The 13,002-nt window shown below is 38.2% G+C and overlaps 1 protein-coding gene across 4 annotated transcripts in view; it reads right to left on the reverse strand.

Moving 5' to 3' along the window:
• NLRC4 (NLR family CARD domain containing 4) overlaps positions 1-8,887 on the reverse strand; it is a 30,986-nt gene extending 22,099 nt beyond the window's left edge. For 3 of the 4 annotated variants that reach the window (XM_075412716.1, XM_009934408.2, XM_075412714.1), the window contains exons 1-5: positions 8,361-8,887; positions 7,385-7,745; positions 6,712-6,769; positions 4,834-5,094; positions 1,460-3,451 (exon numbers count right to left, since the gene is read on the reverse strand). In XM_075412716.1, the coding sequence (XP_075268831.1) occupies positions 1,460-3,451; positions 4,834-5,094; position 6,712 (2,254 nt within the window). In that variant the 5' untranslated portion in view covers positions 6,713-6,769; positions 7,385-7,745; positions 8,361-8,887. The remainder of the gene's footprint in view (positions 1-1,459; positions 3,452-4,833; positions 5,095-6,711; positions 6,770-7,384; positions 7,746-8,360) is intronic. The other variant, XM_075412715.1, reaches the window with a different exon arrangement.
• Positions 8,888-13,002: the final 4,115 nt, after the last annotated feature.

The raw sequence follows: 13,002 nt of genomic DNA on the forward strand, positions 1-13,002 counted from the left end.
ATACAGCATGTTAATGTAATACAGGAACAAATTCATTTGTAGAACACATATAGTCCAGTGATATTAGGTTCTTGTGAAAAGTAAATAATGGTTTTGTGTGAAAATATGGATGTCTACAAGGGATGACCTGGGAGAATACCCGAGGGAGAGATCTACAAAACGATGAGTGCATGGTAAAGATTGGGTAGAGACTGACTGATCAGTTTTTTTCTTCCAGTACAAGAACAAGAGGCCACCAATTGAAACCAGTCCAAAACAAACATTAAGGATATAGTCTTTTACGCCCTTTGCCAAAGGATGCTGCAGATGCAGTAGGTTTACATGGGGTCAAAGCAAAGACAGACAAACATTAGCAGGACCCTTTGGGGAGGTCACTGAATAAACAAATCATAAGCATAGTAAGCTGGTCTGAACTTAAAAGAGAGGCTGTGAGATTATTAAGAATAAAGTATTACAGATTCTTGCATTGTTCTTGCTCTTCCTTACACATCCACTTATAGGTGCTATTGGAGACAATGAACCAAGGTAGATGGACCCTTCTTTTTGGGTCAATATGGATGTTGTTACTATACTCTTACATTGCTCTCCCTAACAACCTTGGCATATGTTTGCACGTGGAAAAGATCATTTTTTTATTTAATATATAGTTCCAGAATAATCTTGAGATTATATGTCATAGGATGATAAAAAAAAAAAATTTTTTTTTTTTTAAATTTCTGAGATCATCTAGTTCGATTTCCTGCTCAAAGCAGGGCTGAATTTAAAGTCGGATGAGGTTGCCCAGACCCTCATCCAGTCGAGTTTTGAAAATCTCTGAAGACAGTGATGAAATGACCTCCAGATCCCTGTTGCACTATTTGATCACCCTCCTAGTAAAAACTAGTCTATGTGGAGTTGGAACCTCCCTTATTACAAACTTGAAATTGTTGACTCTTGACCTTTAATTGTGCACCTCTGAAAAGCTCCATCTTCTCTGTAACAACCTTAAGGTAATGTAAGACTGCAATTAGTTGCCCCGTTAGCCTTTTCTTCTCCAGGCAAATCATGCCCAGCTGTCTCAGCTTCTCCTTGTGTGTTAGGTGCTCCAGCTCCCTGGAAGAGCCCTTGGACTCTAGCGGGATTGTTACTATCTCTTTCATCCTGGGCAGCCCGAAGCTGCACATAATACTCCAGACTGGCCACGAGAGTGCAGAATAGAAGGGAATAACCACTTCCCCAGGTACACTACTGCTAATGCAGTCCCCTGTGTGCTTAGTCCTTATCACTAAATAACATAAGTAAATTTACATAACTGAGTAGACTGCAATCACTTTCACCATGAACACAGAATTGCATTCTAGCAATATAATATTTCTCAAACTGATCAAAACCAGGCATCTTCCACATACAAGACAGCCATGATCCACTTTGTATCCACGTTTATCTAAAAGAGCTCATTTACTGCCAGTAAATACTGTACCTTCTAGATTTTCACTTTGCAGATCTCTCACATGTAAGGTTTTCAGCTTTGTCATTCTTGTGATCTGTCGCTCATCTTCCACAGTAAGAGGTGTGGACTCCACAGAAAGATCTTGTAAGTTTTTACAGGTTTCAAGGACGTCATTCAATGTTCCTGTGATACCAGCACTATTGCTGATGCACAGCTTGAGGCTTGCAGCAGAGCAACATATTTTGCCCAGATATTTAATATCACGTTTCTTTAACTTGTTGAAATCTTGAAGTGTAATTTCTAAAGATCTGAGACTCTGGTTCCAGTTGAAGAATAAGGAGACAGCCTTTTCAGGAATATAAGTTTTAAGTGAACTAATTTGAAGATCTTTCACATTCTCATCACCTATTTCCTCACTTGGTGAGCAGTTGCCAAAAAAATCTAACTTAATGAGTCCTAGCGCACTAACACAATTCGGTAAGTATCTAAAAAAGTCAGAGAAATAAATTGGGATATTTTGAGTATTAATGTAAATACTTTTATCACAGAAAAACTCTTCAAAATCTCTGCTCAGTGCTGATTTTGAAGAACTTTCATAAAAGAAATTAATGACACAGTCTGCAAATATATCCTTGTTGGTTTTATTTAAATCTTCATTTTCTGTTATATTTTCTGATCTTTCTGTGTATTTGCTTTCCAAAGCCAGATCCTTTAATGAAAATAGTTGAGAAATATCTCTATGCTGATCGACTTTTTTCAGTAAGTCCAAAATTATTTTTGTAGCATCTAGAGAGGATCCACAAGTGTAGAGGAGCAAATTGAAATAAGTATTAGTAATATCTGAAATATTATTAATTTTTTGTAGATAACTATAGCCTTTCTTCACCTCTGCTTCTTGGCAGGATGTCAGCAGCTTGCAAAGTTTTCTGCCTGCAGTGTATTCCTGAAATGACTTATGAAAGAATCTATACGTTGGCTTTAGTCTTTGAGCTGTGTATTTATTCAGAAGACCTGAAGCTAGCAGGACTTCTTCTTTTACGTCAGCTAAATCTTCAGACTGAAAATCAAATCGTTGATCAAATATTCCATCTAAAGCTAAGTCTCCACAATGATCTATGCTCAGCATAATATGATTTTCTGTTATTTCTTTTGTTTTGTACCTGTTTTTCTCCACCATCAAGTCATACAAAGTAGAGAAAAGTAGAGTCTGGGTGCTTGGATGAAAATTACTTTCACCCATTTGTATGGCACAGGCAATGATGACAAAAAGTGGAGTCTTCATAAGGGTCTTCATGGAAGTGGCCTCTTTAAGCTGGTTTAACAGACCGTCAGCCAGCTTATTTGTCAAGACATTTTTAATGAGCTTCATGCAACTCTCCTCCGACAGATCTCCTATTTCAGCAATCAGTGACCCAAACTGCCTGATTTTATGGATAGACTCTGTCCTGGTAGCAATAATGACCATGTTTTTGAATTTGTGGTTTTCTTTAATCATTGCTTCTACCTCTGGACAGTTTTGGGGTTTGAATTCATCATATCCATCTAACAGGAAAAGGACCCTTTGTCTTTGTGCTAGTAGCATTTTCATGAAACCTTGTTTGTGTATGGGGTATTGTTCAAAAAGAAGCTGATCACAGACAGTCTCATATATCCCACCTCTTGTGCTAGTCAGGCTGATAAAGAAAACGAATTGGAATTTTTTCAAAGCGGAGCAATTATCAGAAGCCCAGAGTACAGCAATTCTTTTCAGAAGAGTTGTTTTTCCTTTGCCAGCTTCTCCTTCTATAATGCAGGGATTTTTCAGTTCCTCCAGAAGGACATTTAGCGTCAGCTGCCCTTTCCTGCTATTATGTATATCTTTTTTCCACAGCAAGACATCAGTATACGCAGTTCCCAAATCAAAAATTATGTCAATATCACTACCAAGAGGATGATATTTCTGAAAAGCTGAAGATAGATACACATACTTTAAATCCTGAATCAAGTCATTTAATTTGTCTTGTTCCACTTGCCCGGTAGTACCTAAGGCAAACAGATCATGTATCAGTGAATTAAATAGTCAATGAGTTTGTCAATTAAAATTTCATTACTTTTGAAAGAACTGTCTGAATGTACTTGCTAAATCAATGAAATAGCGGTAAGCAAGAGGCATGAGATGTATTTATTGTCCACTGTCTAGCCAAGACTTAATTGATAAGGGCTGCATTTACTCATATAGTCTGCAGATACCACTCTGGCTCCACTTCACCCCTTATTTGAGGGTCTTATGGACTTAGCCTATTTGTGCACCGGATTCCAGAAATGTAAGCTTGCATACAAGCATATGAAAGTTTATATGTGCAAACACATGATGTGGCTTTTATGACGTTTTTATGTAATAAGATTTTAATATGGAAAGACAGCATATATATATATATATATATATATATGAAAGGTATTAGAGTATTAAGAGAGATATTTGTCAATCAGTAACAGTTTTTGATAGTTGGACCAAATGAACTTCTAATCCAGTTCTTTTTTTAAACTGCTTTTTGCATTTTTGTTACTTTTGGTTAGTCTAACAGTTGCTTTCACACAGTTTGGAGGTGAGCTTAGTTGACGCTTCCATCATGGACAGAATAAAATGTAGTAACATCTAGAAAGTCTGAAGCTTACAAAAAAACTGCTTCTAAAGGGAGCCCTGGAAGGTTTGCATGCAGTGTTTCTTAAAGCACATCATGTAGACTAAGGGACAGGACTGAGTCAGACGTGTAGTCCAAGACCAGACTTTTGAAGCAGGTGGAGTAAAGAAGCACAGTCCCACAAACTGAAGAAAATCAAGAAAACCTATGCAAAGGAAATGCTTCGGTAAGAAATGCCATGCCTCTGTGGGAGTCCTGAAAGATTAGCCTGGGTGTATGCATTGCATTCATACAATAAGGTAGTCCTTTAACCACACAACGAACTTGCAGCCTGTGCACAACTGGATCAGCTTCCAGGCAAGAGGTTTATATCTGAAAAACTCATTACATATCCCCATTAAATTTTATATGAATTTTGGCCATACAACTGATCTAATTCAGTGTTCAGCTCACCCACAACTCTCTTATCATAAACAAGTGATGGGATGTGTTTAACTGCCTGAACTTCAGCTATCTGATCACAGATGATTTTCACCCTTTCAGAGTTTTTCACTGGATTTGGGCTTCCTCTCTTTGTGTCTTCACGTTTGTAAAATTTCTCAGTGTTCCCTGTCTTACTATCTCAAATGAAACAGTTCAGATCACACAAATCGAATTAGAGCTTGGCTAAATACAGAATTATAAGACTATCATAAAAATTAGTCCATTGTAAGTTTTTCATGTATTTTTCTACACTAATATAATTCCTGACTAGAAGACAAAAATATAACCAGTAATACTTACAATATCCTTGCAGGTCATGAAAGAGAAAAGGGTTGTGTTTCTCAAGTGACTTCACCAAAATATTGCAGGCTTCTGAACCTTTATTCAAAATCATGTAAATCATCATTCTTGAGGCTTCTTGTTCAACCTTTTCACAAGCAATGGTATTCACTTCTTCATAAGACATGACGTTGCAGGCCAAAAGGTCATCTGCTATTTGCTTGACAGTGATCATTCCCATTCTTTGAATGAGGTGTACTCTGTTGCTTTCTATAAATTCCACTGAGAAGAAAGAATTAAATTTCTTGAATAAGTCTAGCTCATGCAGTAGCTGACACCTAAACTGTCATTCAGGATTCAGTGAAGACTTTTGTGGTGCACTGAGGGGCTAATATCTGCACAGGTACAAACAGTATGCAGGAAACGGTGAGATCTTGGTAGGAATATAGAAAAGTTTGTAAAAGTTTCTGTGAATGGATAGGAGGTTTCTGGTAAAAAAAGATGCAGCATGGAATGTATCAGTATGGGTATGAAAATCATATGATATGTCTGAGATGTTGGCCGGCATCACAGAAACATATCACAAGTTTCAATGGAAACTGCTTTTGAGAATTATATTATTTACTGATATGTCTAAATATGGGTTCATATTTCTGGATCTTCCTTTGAAAATCTTGGCAAGTTCATGCAGGTCATGACAAATATAATTTGATTCTCCGAACAAAACCTGTATCAAGTACTTAAACGTTATTACACTCATTTTAAGATCAAAAAAGTCAGAAGAGTTACACGTAATGCCCAAGCTCATAGGCAGTCCTGAACACATCCCAGGATAAAAACATCCCCAAAGAGTCTTCTGTACTCTGTGGTTGAGATGGCTAAAAACCAGTGCTGGAGCATATAAGGACTCATAACCAGAAGGAAAAAAACCATATATATCTACGGTATTTATTTGGGTGTAGCTTGGAGAAATGCACAGATTCTCAGCTCCCAAGCCCGCCAACAATATCTGGCCAAAATTATTTTTTAGTAGTCAGTTGAAGGTAGGTAACAGCATTGTAGAGGCAGTAAGGAGATAAAGGAAAGATGTGATAGGAATGAGGTGGAACACTGGCCTGATGCTGGTAAATTGGAGTCATTAGGGAGAGCCCCATTTCCGTTGGGCAGCTCTGTTCTCTTTGCTTCCTCAAAATCCAGGAGACATTTGATATATAATAGCAATAACCAGGATAGTCATGGGAATGTCTTTTGTGGGAAGATGTGTAAGAGCCACAAGCATTTCTCCAGAAAGTGCTGCATTTTGAGAATTCTACATTTTTTGCAAATTTGCAATTTCACTGTGTGGAATTTTAAATTAAATTTTTGGGGCATTGATTTACCTGCACATGTCAAAATAAAACTGGACTATCATTCCTCTATGCTTTGTAGACCTTGAATATTACAGTAAATAAGACTTTTTCAGGGATAATTTTATAAAACTTCAGCTTCTGTATAATTGTGGGGGAAAGGAAATAGTTGGTCTTTACAAGTCTGAAATTATCTGCAATATTTTGGAATAAACTGTAGAAATTACTGTAAGATAGCTAACACGAGAAATACCTGAGAATACCTGGCAAAATACATGAGAAAAATTATTAATCCAAAAATTTCTATCTGTAATATGTTGAAATAGAGGCTTTTAATAGAAATTTCTCTGCAAAGGTTACCTTTAAAAAATGTTTCAGAGCAAGACTTTTTACTATGTTAATAAATGGTCATATTATATAACTAGAACATAAATGTAGCAATTACAATGTATTGCTTTTTAAAAAAATATTTTCTTTTTAAGGTTATTTGACTCTTTAATTACTATTTACATCTAAATTTAAATACGGAGAAACTGTAGTTTGTAAATCTTACTTGTTCAGGCTGAAAGTTTCAATGCTTGAACTGTGGAAGAGTGAATCTAATATCCAGACTGAAAAATAAAACAAATCAAAAGACTGAATACTCCAGATATTACTTTCATTTTCCTAGGCCACAAAAAAAAAACCTTTCATGTAAAACTTTCTACTGATATGAAATAGTCAGATATAACAATATTATCTCTAGGTGAATTGACTAAAATTACTTTGATTTGATATCTTATATATATGTTTGATAACTTTAAAGCATGTTTAAAATCAATAAGCAGGAAATATTGATTTAAGCAAGTGATTTTAATCTTCTGTGCTTTAATTCCTAAGAAACAGACCATTCTCATAGACCAGCATAATCATTGAAATATAACCTTTAAAGTAAATTTGGTTGTTGTTTTCGACACCAGAAAGATACAGTTCATTTCTCACATCATTTCACTTCATCTTTCACATAGTTTCATAGTGCAATACATATGCAGATTCTTATGTTTTACATTTTTATCATTAAGGATAGTGAATGAGGCACACATTACTTCTTCGGTTTTAGTTTGAATGATACCAAGATACACTTGGATAGAAATGTTAAATAAGGTAATAGCATAAAAAAACAACATTTAAATTCAATTATTCATTACATAAAACTAAACAAAGGTACCTCAAATAAAATTACTTACTTTTAATGGATACAACTGAGAAAATAAAGTACATTTGTGACAATATGTAGCAGGTCAAATGAAAGGTTCATCTAGCTCAGTATCCCATCTCCAGCAGTGCCTTCTGTAAGATGTTCCATTCCTTGGGATCTTTTCCATTTCCATTACATTCTTTTTGAGATGGAATGCTGCAGCAGACTACAGTATTAAGATACCATATAGTTTTATGGATGGACACAGTGCCACAATAATGTTCTCTCTTTCATTCTCCATTTTCTTAGAGCGTTCCTTTCATTTGCTTTTACTGAGCATTGAGCAGATATTTTCATAGAGCTATCAATTTTAACACCCATTTCCCATTTGTAAGTGTTAATCACCATCCCTATGTAAGGAAAAACATGATTTTTAAGAGTAACTTAACAATACACTGAACAGAAAATACTGTTTGCTTAGACAAGCTTTTTTTAAAATAGTTAAAATACTCAAATATCAAGTGTAGAAGCATGGTCTATTGTCATTAACCCTCCCTAAGCCAAAACTTCATGTTCTAAAGCTTCTAGAATCTACAACAACCTCCAGTACTACCAGCTTTACTTAATAATAATTTCACAGTTTGTAGCACACTAAATAGCATGTTAATAGTAGTAATTAATAATAATTGCAAGTATACCAGATTACTACTTAGTCATAAGTTCTGGAAAACTATTCTGGCTTTACAGTGCTGAAAGACTAATTTGAACTTGCTCCTATAAAAAGTATCACCTTAACTATTACAATTTTTCTAATGGTTTTTCTAAGCAAATGTCACACAGGTTTTTCTTTTTTGCTTAAATAAATAGTTAAAGTAAATAGTTGCAAATTCCCCACTGCTAAAGGCATGTAAGGTTTCCTAAGAGAAAACAATCACAGCAAAATGAAGTTAAAACATCTCTGAACTTTCTTCTTTACAAATATTCAAGAAGTAAGGTAGCGGTAAGAAAGCAAGCAGTTTACTCACATCAGCGTGCTCTTAAATTAAAAAGACTCAGTAAGCAGTAAAGTGTCGTAGTGCTTGTCAAAAACTGCCTCCATATTATCTGTAGGTTCCTTCTCTGCAAGCTTCCTCCTTGTACAATTACTTAACAACTTGCTTGCTTAAAGAGTACGTTGTGCAATACCGTTCTGTCACCAGAAACATATGGAACTGTCTCTTGATGTAAAGCAAGTTCCAGTTTGTAACTATTTGAAATTTTACGATACAGCAGTTACCAAAAACCTATCTTCAGTCCAGCATTAATGGTCAAGTTAGAAAACATTTCTACTACCAGCAGAAATGAGTGTATCTACAATGCATTTACCTCATTCACTCTTAAATGGTTTCACTGAAAGATAGTAACTTTAATTCATGAGTGAGGTGTTCACTGGGGGACTCTGTGATACCTTGACTAAACCATGCAGTCTTGCTGTTCCAAGAAGCCAGGGCTCCAGGTTTTCCTCACTAATTAGAGCAGCACTGTCTCCAGCAACTAAACATAGCGAGGTGGGCCCATAGAGAGGGTCTAACAACCCAAGATGCAAATGCAAAAGCCATTTCAAAGTGGATGATTTATACTAGCAGCATAAAGATTAGCCTAATCTGATATTACTCTGAGATATTAGGAATAAAACTCCCCAGCAACTCTGCCTACTTCCCCTGTCACAACAGTTGGCTCCAGACTTCCCCCGAGAAATCAGAGGGTGACTCAACGTCAATGATTCTGACTTCCTTTTTTGCACAGTAAATATCACAAAATGTTCCAGCAAGTTCATATGCTGCATGATTCTTGTATTTCTAAGATTAAAATTAAACAGGAGCCCTTCCTAAGATAGCCATTTGCAGATAGATTGTATTTGTGGCTGTCCGACCGGGCCTTTGTATGCAGCACAGCTTTCTACAGCCTTTTTAAACACTTCCTTTCCCTTTTTCCTTTCCCTGACGACTATGCAGTAAGGCAGAGTGCAAGCAAATTGTGCCACTGGCGCAGGAGTGAAGCCAGCACTTGCAATCAGTTCAGATACAAGGGAGGGTGGTTATGTGCAAAAAGCTACAGGACCACTTTACCAGACCAACTGGAGCAATTTATGATTGCTCACATTTTTACATGTAGTCTTGGCCTTAATCAACGAAGGTCATTTCTAAAGTGCACAGAAAGGAAAAATGCATAAAATGCTGAGAAAACTAGCAGTATCATCCGGGTGAAACAGGTTACTCAACCTGCTTTGAACACTTGTTTTCATGAATCCCACCCTGAACCGAAGCCCTGGGTAAGGTCTGACCTGGCAAAAGCAGTGCTGGGGTGCCCTCCGCTGGCACTGCCCAGCAGGGACAACCGGCTGCTCCCCGTTGTCGCCTTGAAGGGGAAGGAAGGCAAGGGGGCTCAAAGGAACGTGAGGACAGCCAAAATCTTAACAGCGGAGCAACTGCTGAGAAAAATCCAGAGTGCCTAGACGAAGTGTGTTTCTAGAGCCTTCACTGCTCTTATATGACAGGGCATCAGGAGGAGCAACTCTTAAAAAACCTCCTCACTGTTGTTACTGTAGGTAAGCATGGGCAGAACATCTTTCCTCTGTCTCCTTCAGCACCTCTTCAATGTGAAATTCCATTTGGATCTCAGCTGGTCAAAAAGTCCCTAGGAAAAGAAATAATTAAAACAAATTTCCTTCTATTATCAAAATCATGTTTAAAAAGAAGATAGTGAATGATAATGAATGTCTTTATAAATAGTCTATTGCAAGCAGAGAAATAGAATGGCTTACTTGCCTGTGTTCATACAGAGATCAGAATCAGGATCATAAACAGTGAGAAAATATGGAAAATATTTCCAAATAATGAGCAAGATCTCTTCTTTGCTAGGCATGCTCAGTGGTGTCACGAAATTGTCTTCCGCTTCACATTAACCAACATGTATTTCAGTTGTACTTAGAAAATTAGGCAGCACATGGATGGCATTGGTGCCAGTGCATGAAGCCATAAAACGAGGAGGGAAAGAACTAGTCACCCAGCCTCTCATGCAATCTCATTTGTCACTGCCTCTGTTTGGCACATTAATAAAATGTGCATTTGTGGCTCATCTTATTGCACAGTACTCTGGCAATAATCAGCATTGTCCCAAGTTTCCTCCTCAAATCTGATCCAGTGTGAGACTTCAACGCTTTCTCTTTTGTCTCCTCCCACCCTTTTACAGTGCCCTGAGAGCTACTCCTCATGTTTACCAAGAGCCACGCTACTTTTGTTCCCCACAACCCCAAGTCTTGTTCTAGCAGTGTATGTTTCTGTTCTTGTCAGGAGACAGGTACTGAACCCCTTCAAGGTTTTGGGACCCTACTTCAATAAGTAAGAATTACAATGAAGCAAGTGAAAGGTTTGCCAACAAGTGCAAGCAATTCTTTGACATGGCATTCTTTGTTGTCATCCCTGTATGTAGTTAGATAAAAAGAAAAATTAAAAAATTAAAAACAAGCAAGCAAACAAACAAATAAACAAAAGAACAAACAAAGGACGGACCTTAAAGGAGCCTAGGCTCTTCAGAGGGATCTGGACAGGCTGGATCGATGTACCGAGGCCAATTGCCGGGTCCTGCGCTTGGGTCACAACAAGCCCACGCAACGCTACAAGCTTGGGGAGGAGTGGCTGGAGAGCTGCCCGGTGGAAAAGGACCTGGGGATGCTGGTCGACAGCTGGCTGAACGTGAGCCAGCAGTGTGCCCAGGTGGCCAAGAAGGCCAACGGTGTCCTGGCTTGGATCAGGAACAGTGCGGCCAGCAGGAGCAGGGAGGTGATCATGCCCCTGTACTCGGCACTGGTGAGGCCGCATCTCAAGTACTGTGTTCAGTTTTGGGCCCCTCACTACAAGAAGGACACTGAGGGGCTGGAGAGTGTCCAGAGAAGGGCAGCAAGGCTGGTGAGGGGTCTGGAGAACAAGTCTTGTGAGGAGCGGCTGAGGGAACTGGGGTTGTTTAGTCTGGAGAAGAGGAAGCTGAGGGGGGACCTTACCACTCTCTACAACTACCTGAAAGGAGGTTGTAGTGAGGTGGGTGTTGGTCTCTTCTCCCAGGTAACTAGCAATAGGACGAGAGGCAATGGCCTCAAGTTGCATCAGGGGAGGTTTAGATTGGATGTTAGGAAAAATTTCTTCACCAAAAGGGTTGTCAAGCACTGGAACAGGCTGCCCAGGGCAGTGGTTCAGTCACCATCCCTGGAGGTATTTAAAAGACGTGCACATGTGGTGCTTATGGACACAGTTTAGTGGTGGACTTGGTAGCATCAGGTTAATGGTTGGCCTTGATGATCTTAAGGGTCTTTTCCAATCTAACTGGTTCTATGATTCTATGATTCCATGATTCTAAATTTGTCCAATAATAGATGTGTCTGGCATCCTATGGAGGACACGGCTACCAGAAGAATCCAAGACATCCCAGGAACAACAAGGAACAAGAGTTAAATAGAATCATGGAGTATCTGGAGTTGGAAGTGACCCATAAGGATGATTGACTCCAACTCCCTTCTCCTTGCAGGACTACCTACAAACAAACCGTATGACTAAGAGCATCCTCCAGAAGCTACTTGAACTCTGACAGGCTGGCAGTAACAAAGTAAAGAGGAAGAAACATCAGAAATTGAAGGAAGCCTATTGCAAAGGTCTTGCAACAAACAAGTTTCACATAGATAGTTAAGAAAATGAGTTTCTCTTACCAGATGTCTTGATTGCTCAACTTTTTAAAGGCTAAATCAAACTGCACCAATATCTGTAGGGCCATTTTGTGTTATCGAGACAGTTTTCAATTCAAAAACAGGTTACATATAATTATAGCTGATTTTTTTCTACCGCTGCAAGGAAACTGATAATGACCATAAACCATCCATGGAGAACCTGAACCCAAGTTGTATTTGATATAAATGCAAACTTCAATTATCTTTGGATATGGCAAAGTAGGAACTTTCCAGTCATGCTCACTCCGTAAATCAGATTGGCTTTTACTTGTTCAAAATTATTTGAGATGGAACTCATAGTGATTTCCTTTAATGGGTTATATATGAGAAGGGAGGTTTCGTCTCCAAATCAAACCACTGCTCTAACAAAATTCCTCAACTTTTTCAATTTAAAAAACATCCATATTTATAATCTATGGCATTTAATGAGTTCTATGTATGAAGTAGAATTAAATATATGTAGCATGATCACCAAATCTAAGCCTGTTGCCCTGAGATGTCAGAGGAAAAAAGTGTCCTCTGAGAATAAATTTGTCGGTATTCAGCAGGGAGCAGAGGGAAGAGCTAACGGCTAAGCCTAAACTGGGCTATCTGGGAGCTTTTCTGGTAAAACTAGTAGTCATCGAACACATGAAGTGGGAGATCCTGGTTCCTGATTTTTCAAAGCATAGACCACAACCAGACCCATCATTCTTGTCCTCTTATTATAATAGGAACTGGCAACAGGATCTCAGTTGTATTATTTTACAGCTTCTTTAGTACTATATGGGTCTCTTTGCAGGACAAACACATGCTTCACAGCACTGTCATCAACCAGATCACAAACAGACCACTTGGTGGTGCTTTGCAGCTTATCAGACTGGACACTGGGAGGCATTTCTTTACCAAGAGGGTGGTCAAGCACTGGAACA

The sequence above is a fragment of the Opisthocomus hoazin genome, chromosome 2 (genome assembly GCF_030867145.1).
Source record: "Opisthocomus hoazin isolate bOpiHoa1 chromosome 2, bOpiHoa1.hap1, whole genome shotgun sequence".
NCBI lineage: Eukaryota > Metazoa > Chordata > Aves > Opisthocomiformes > Opisthocomidae > Opisthocomus > Opisthocomus hoazin.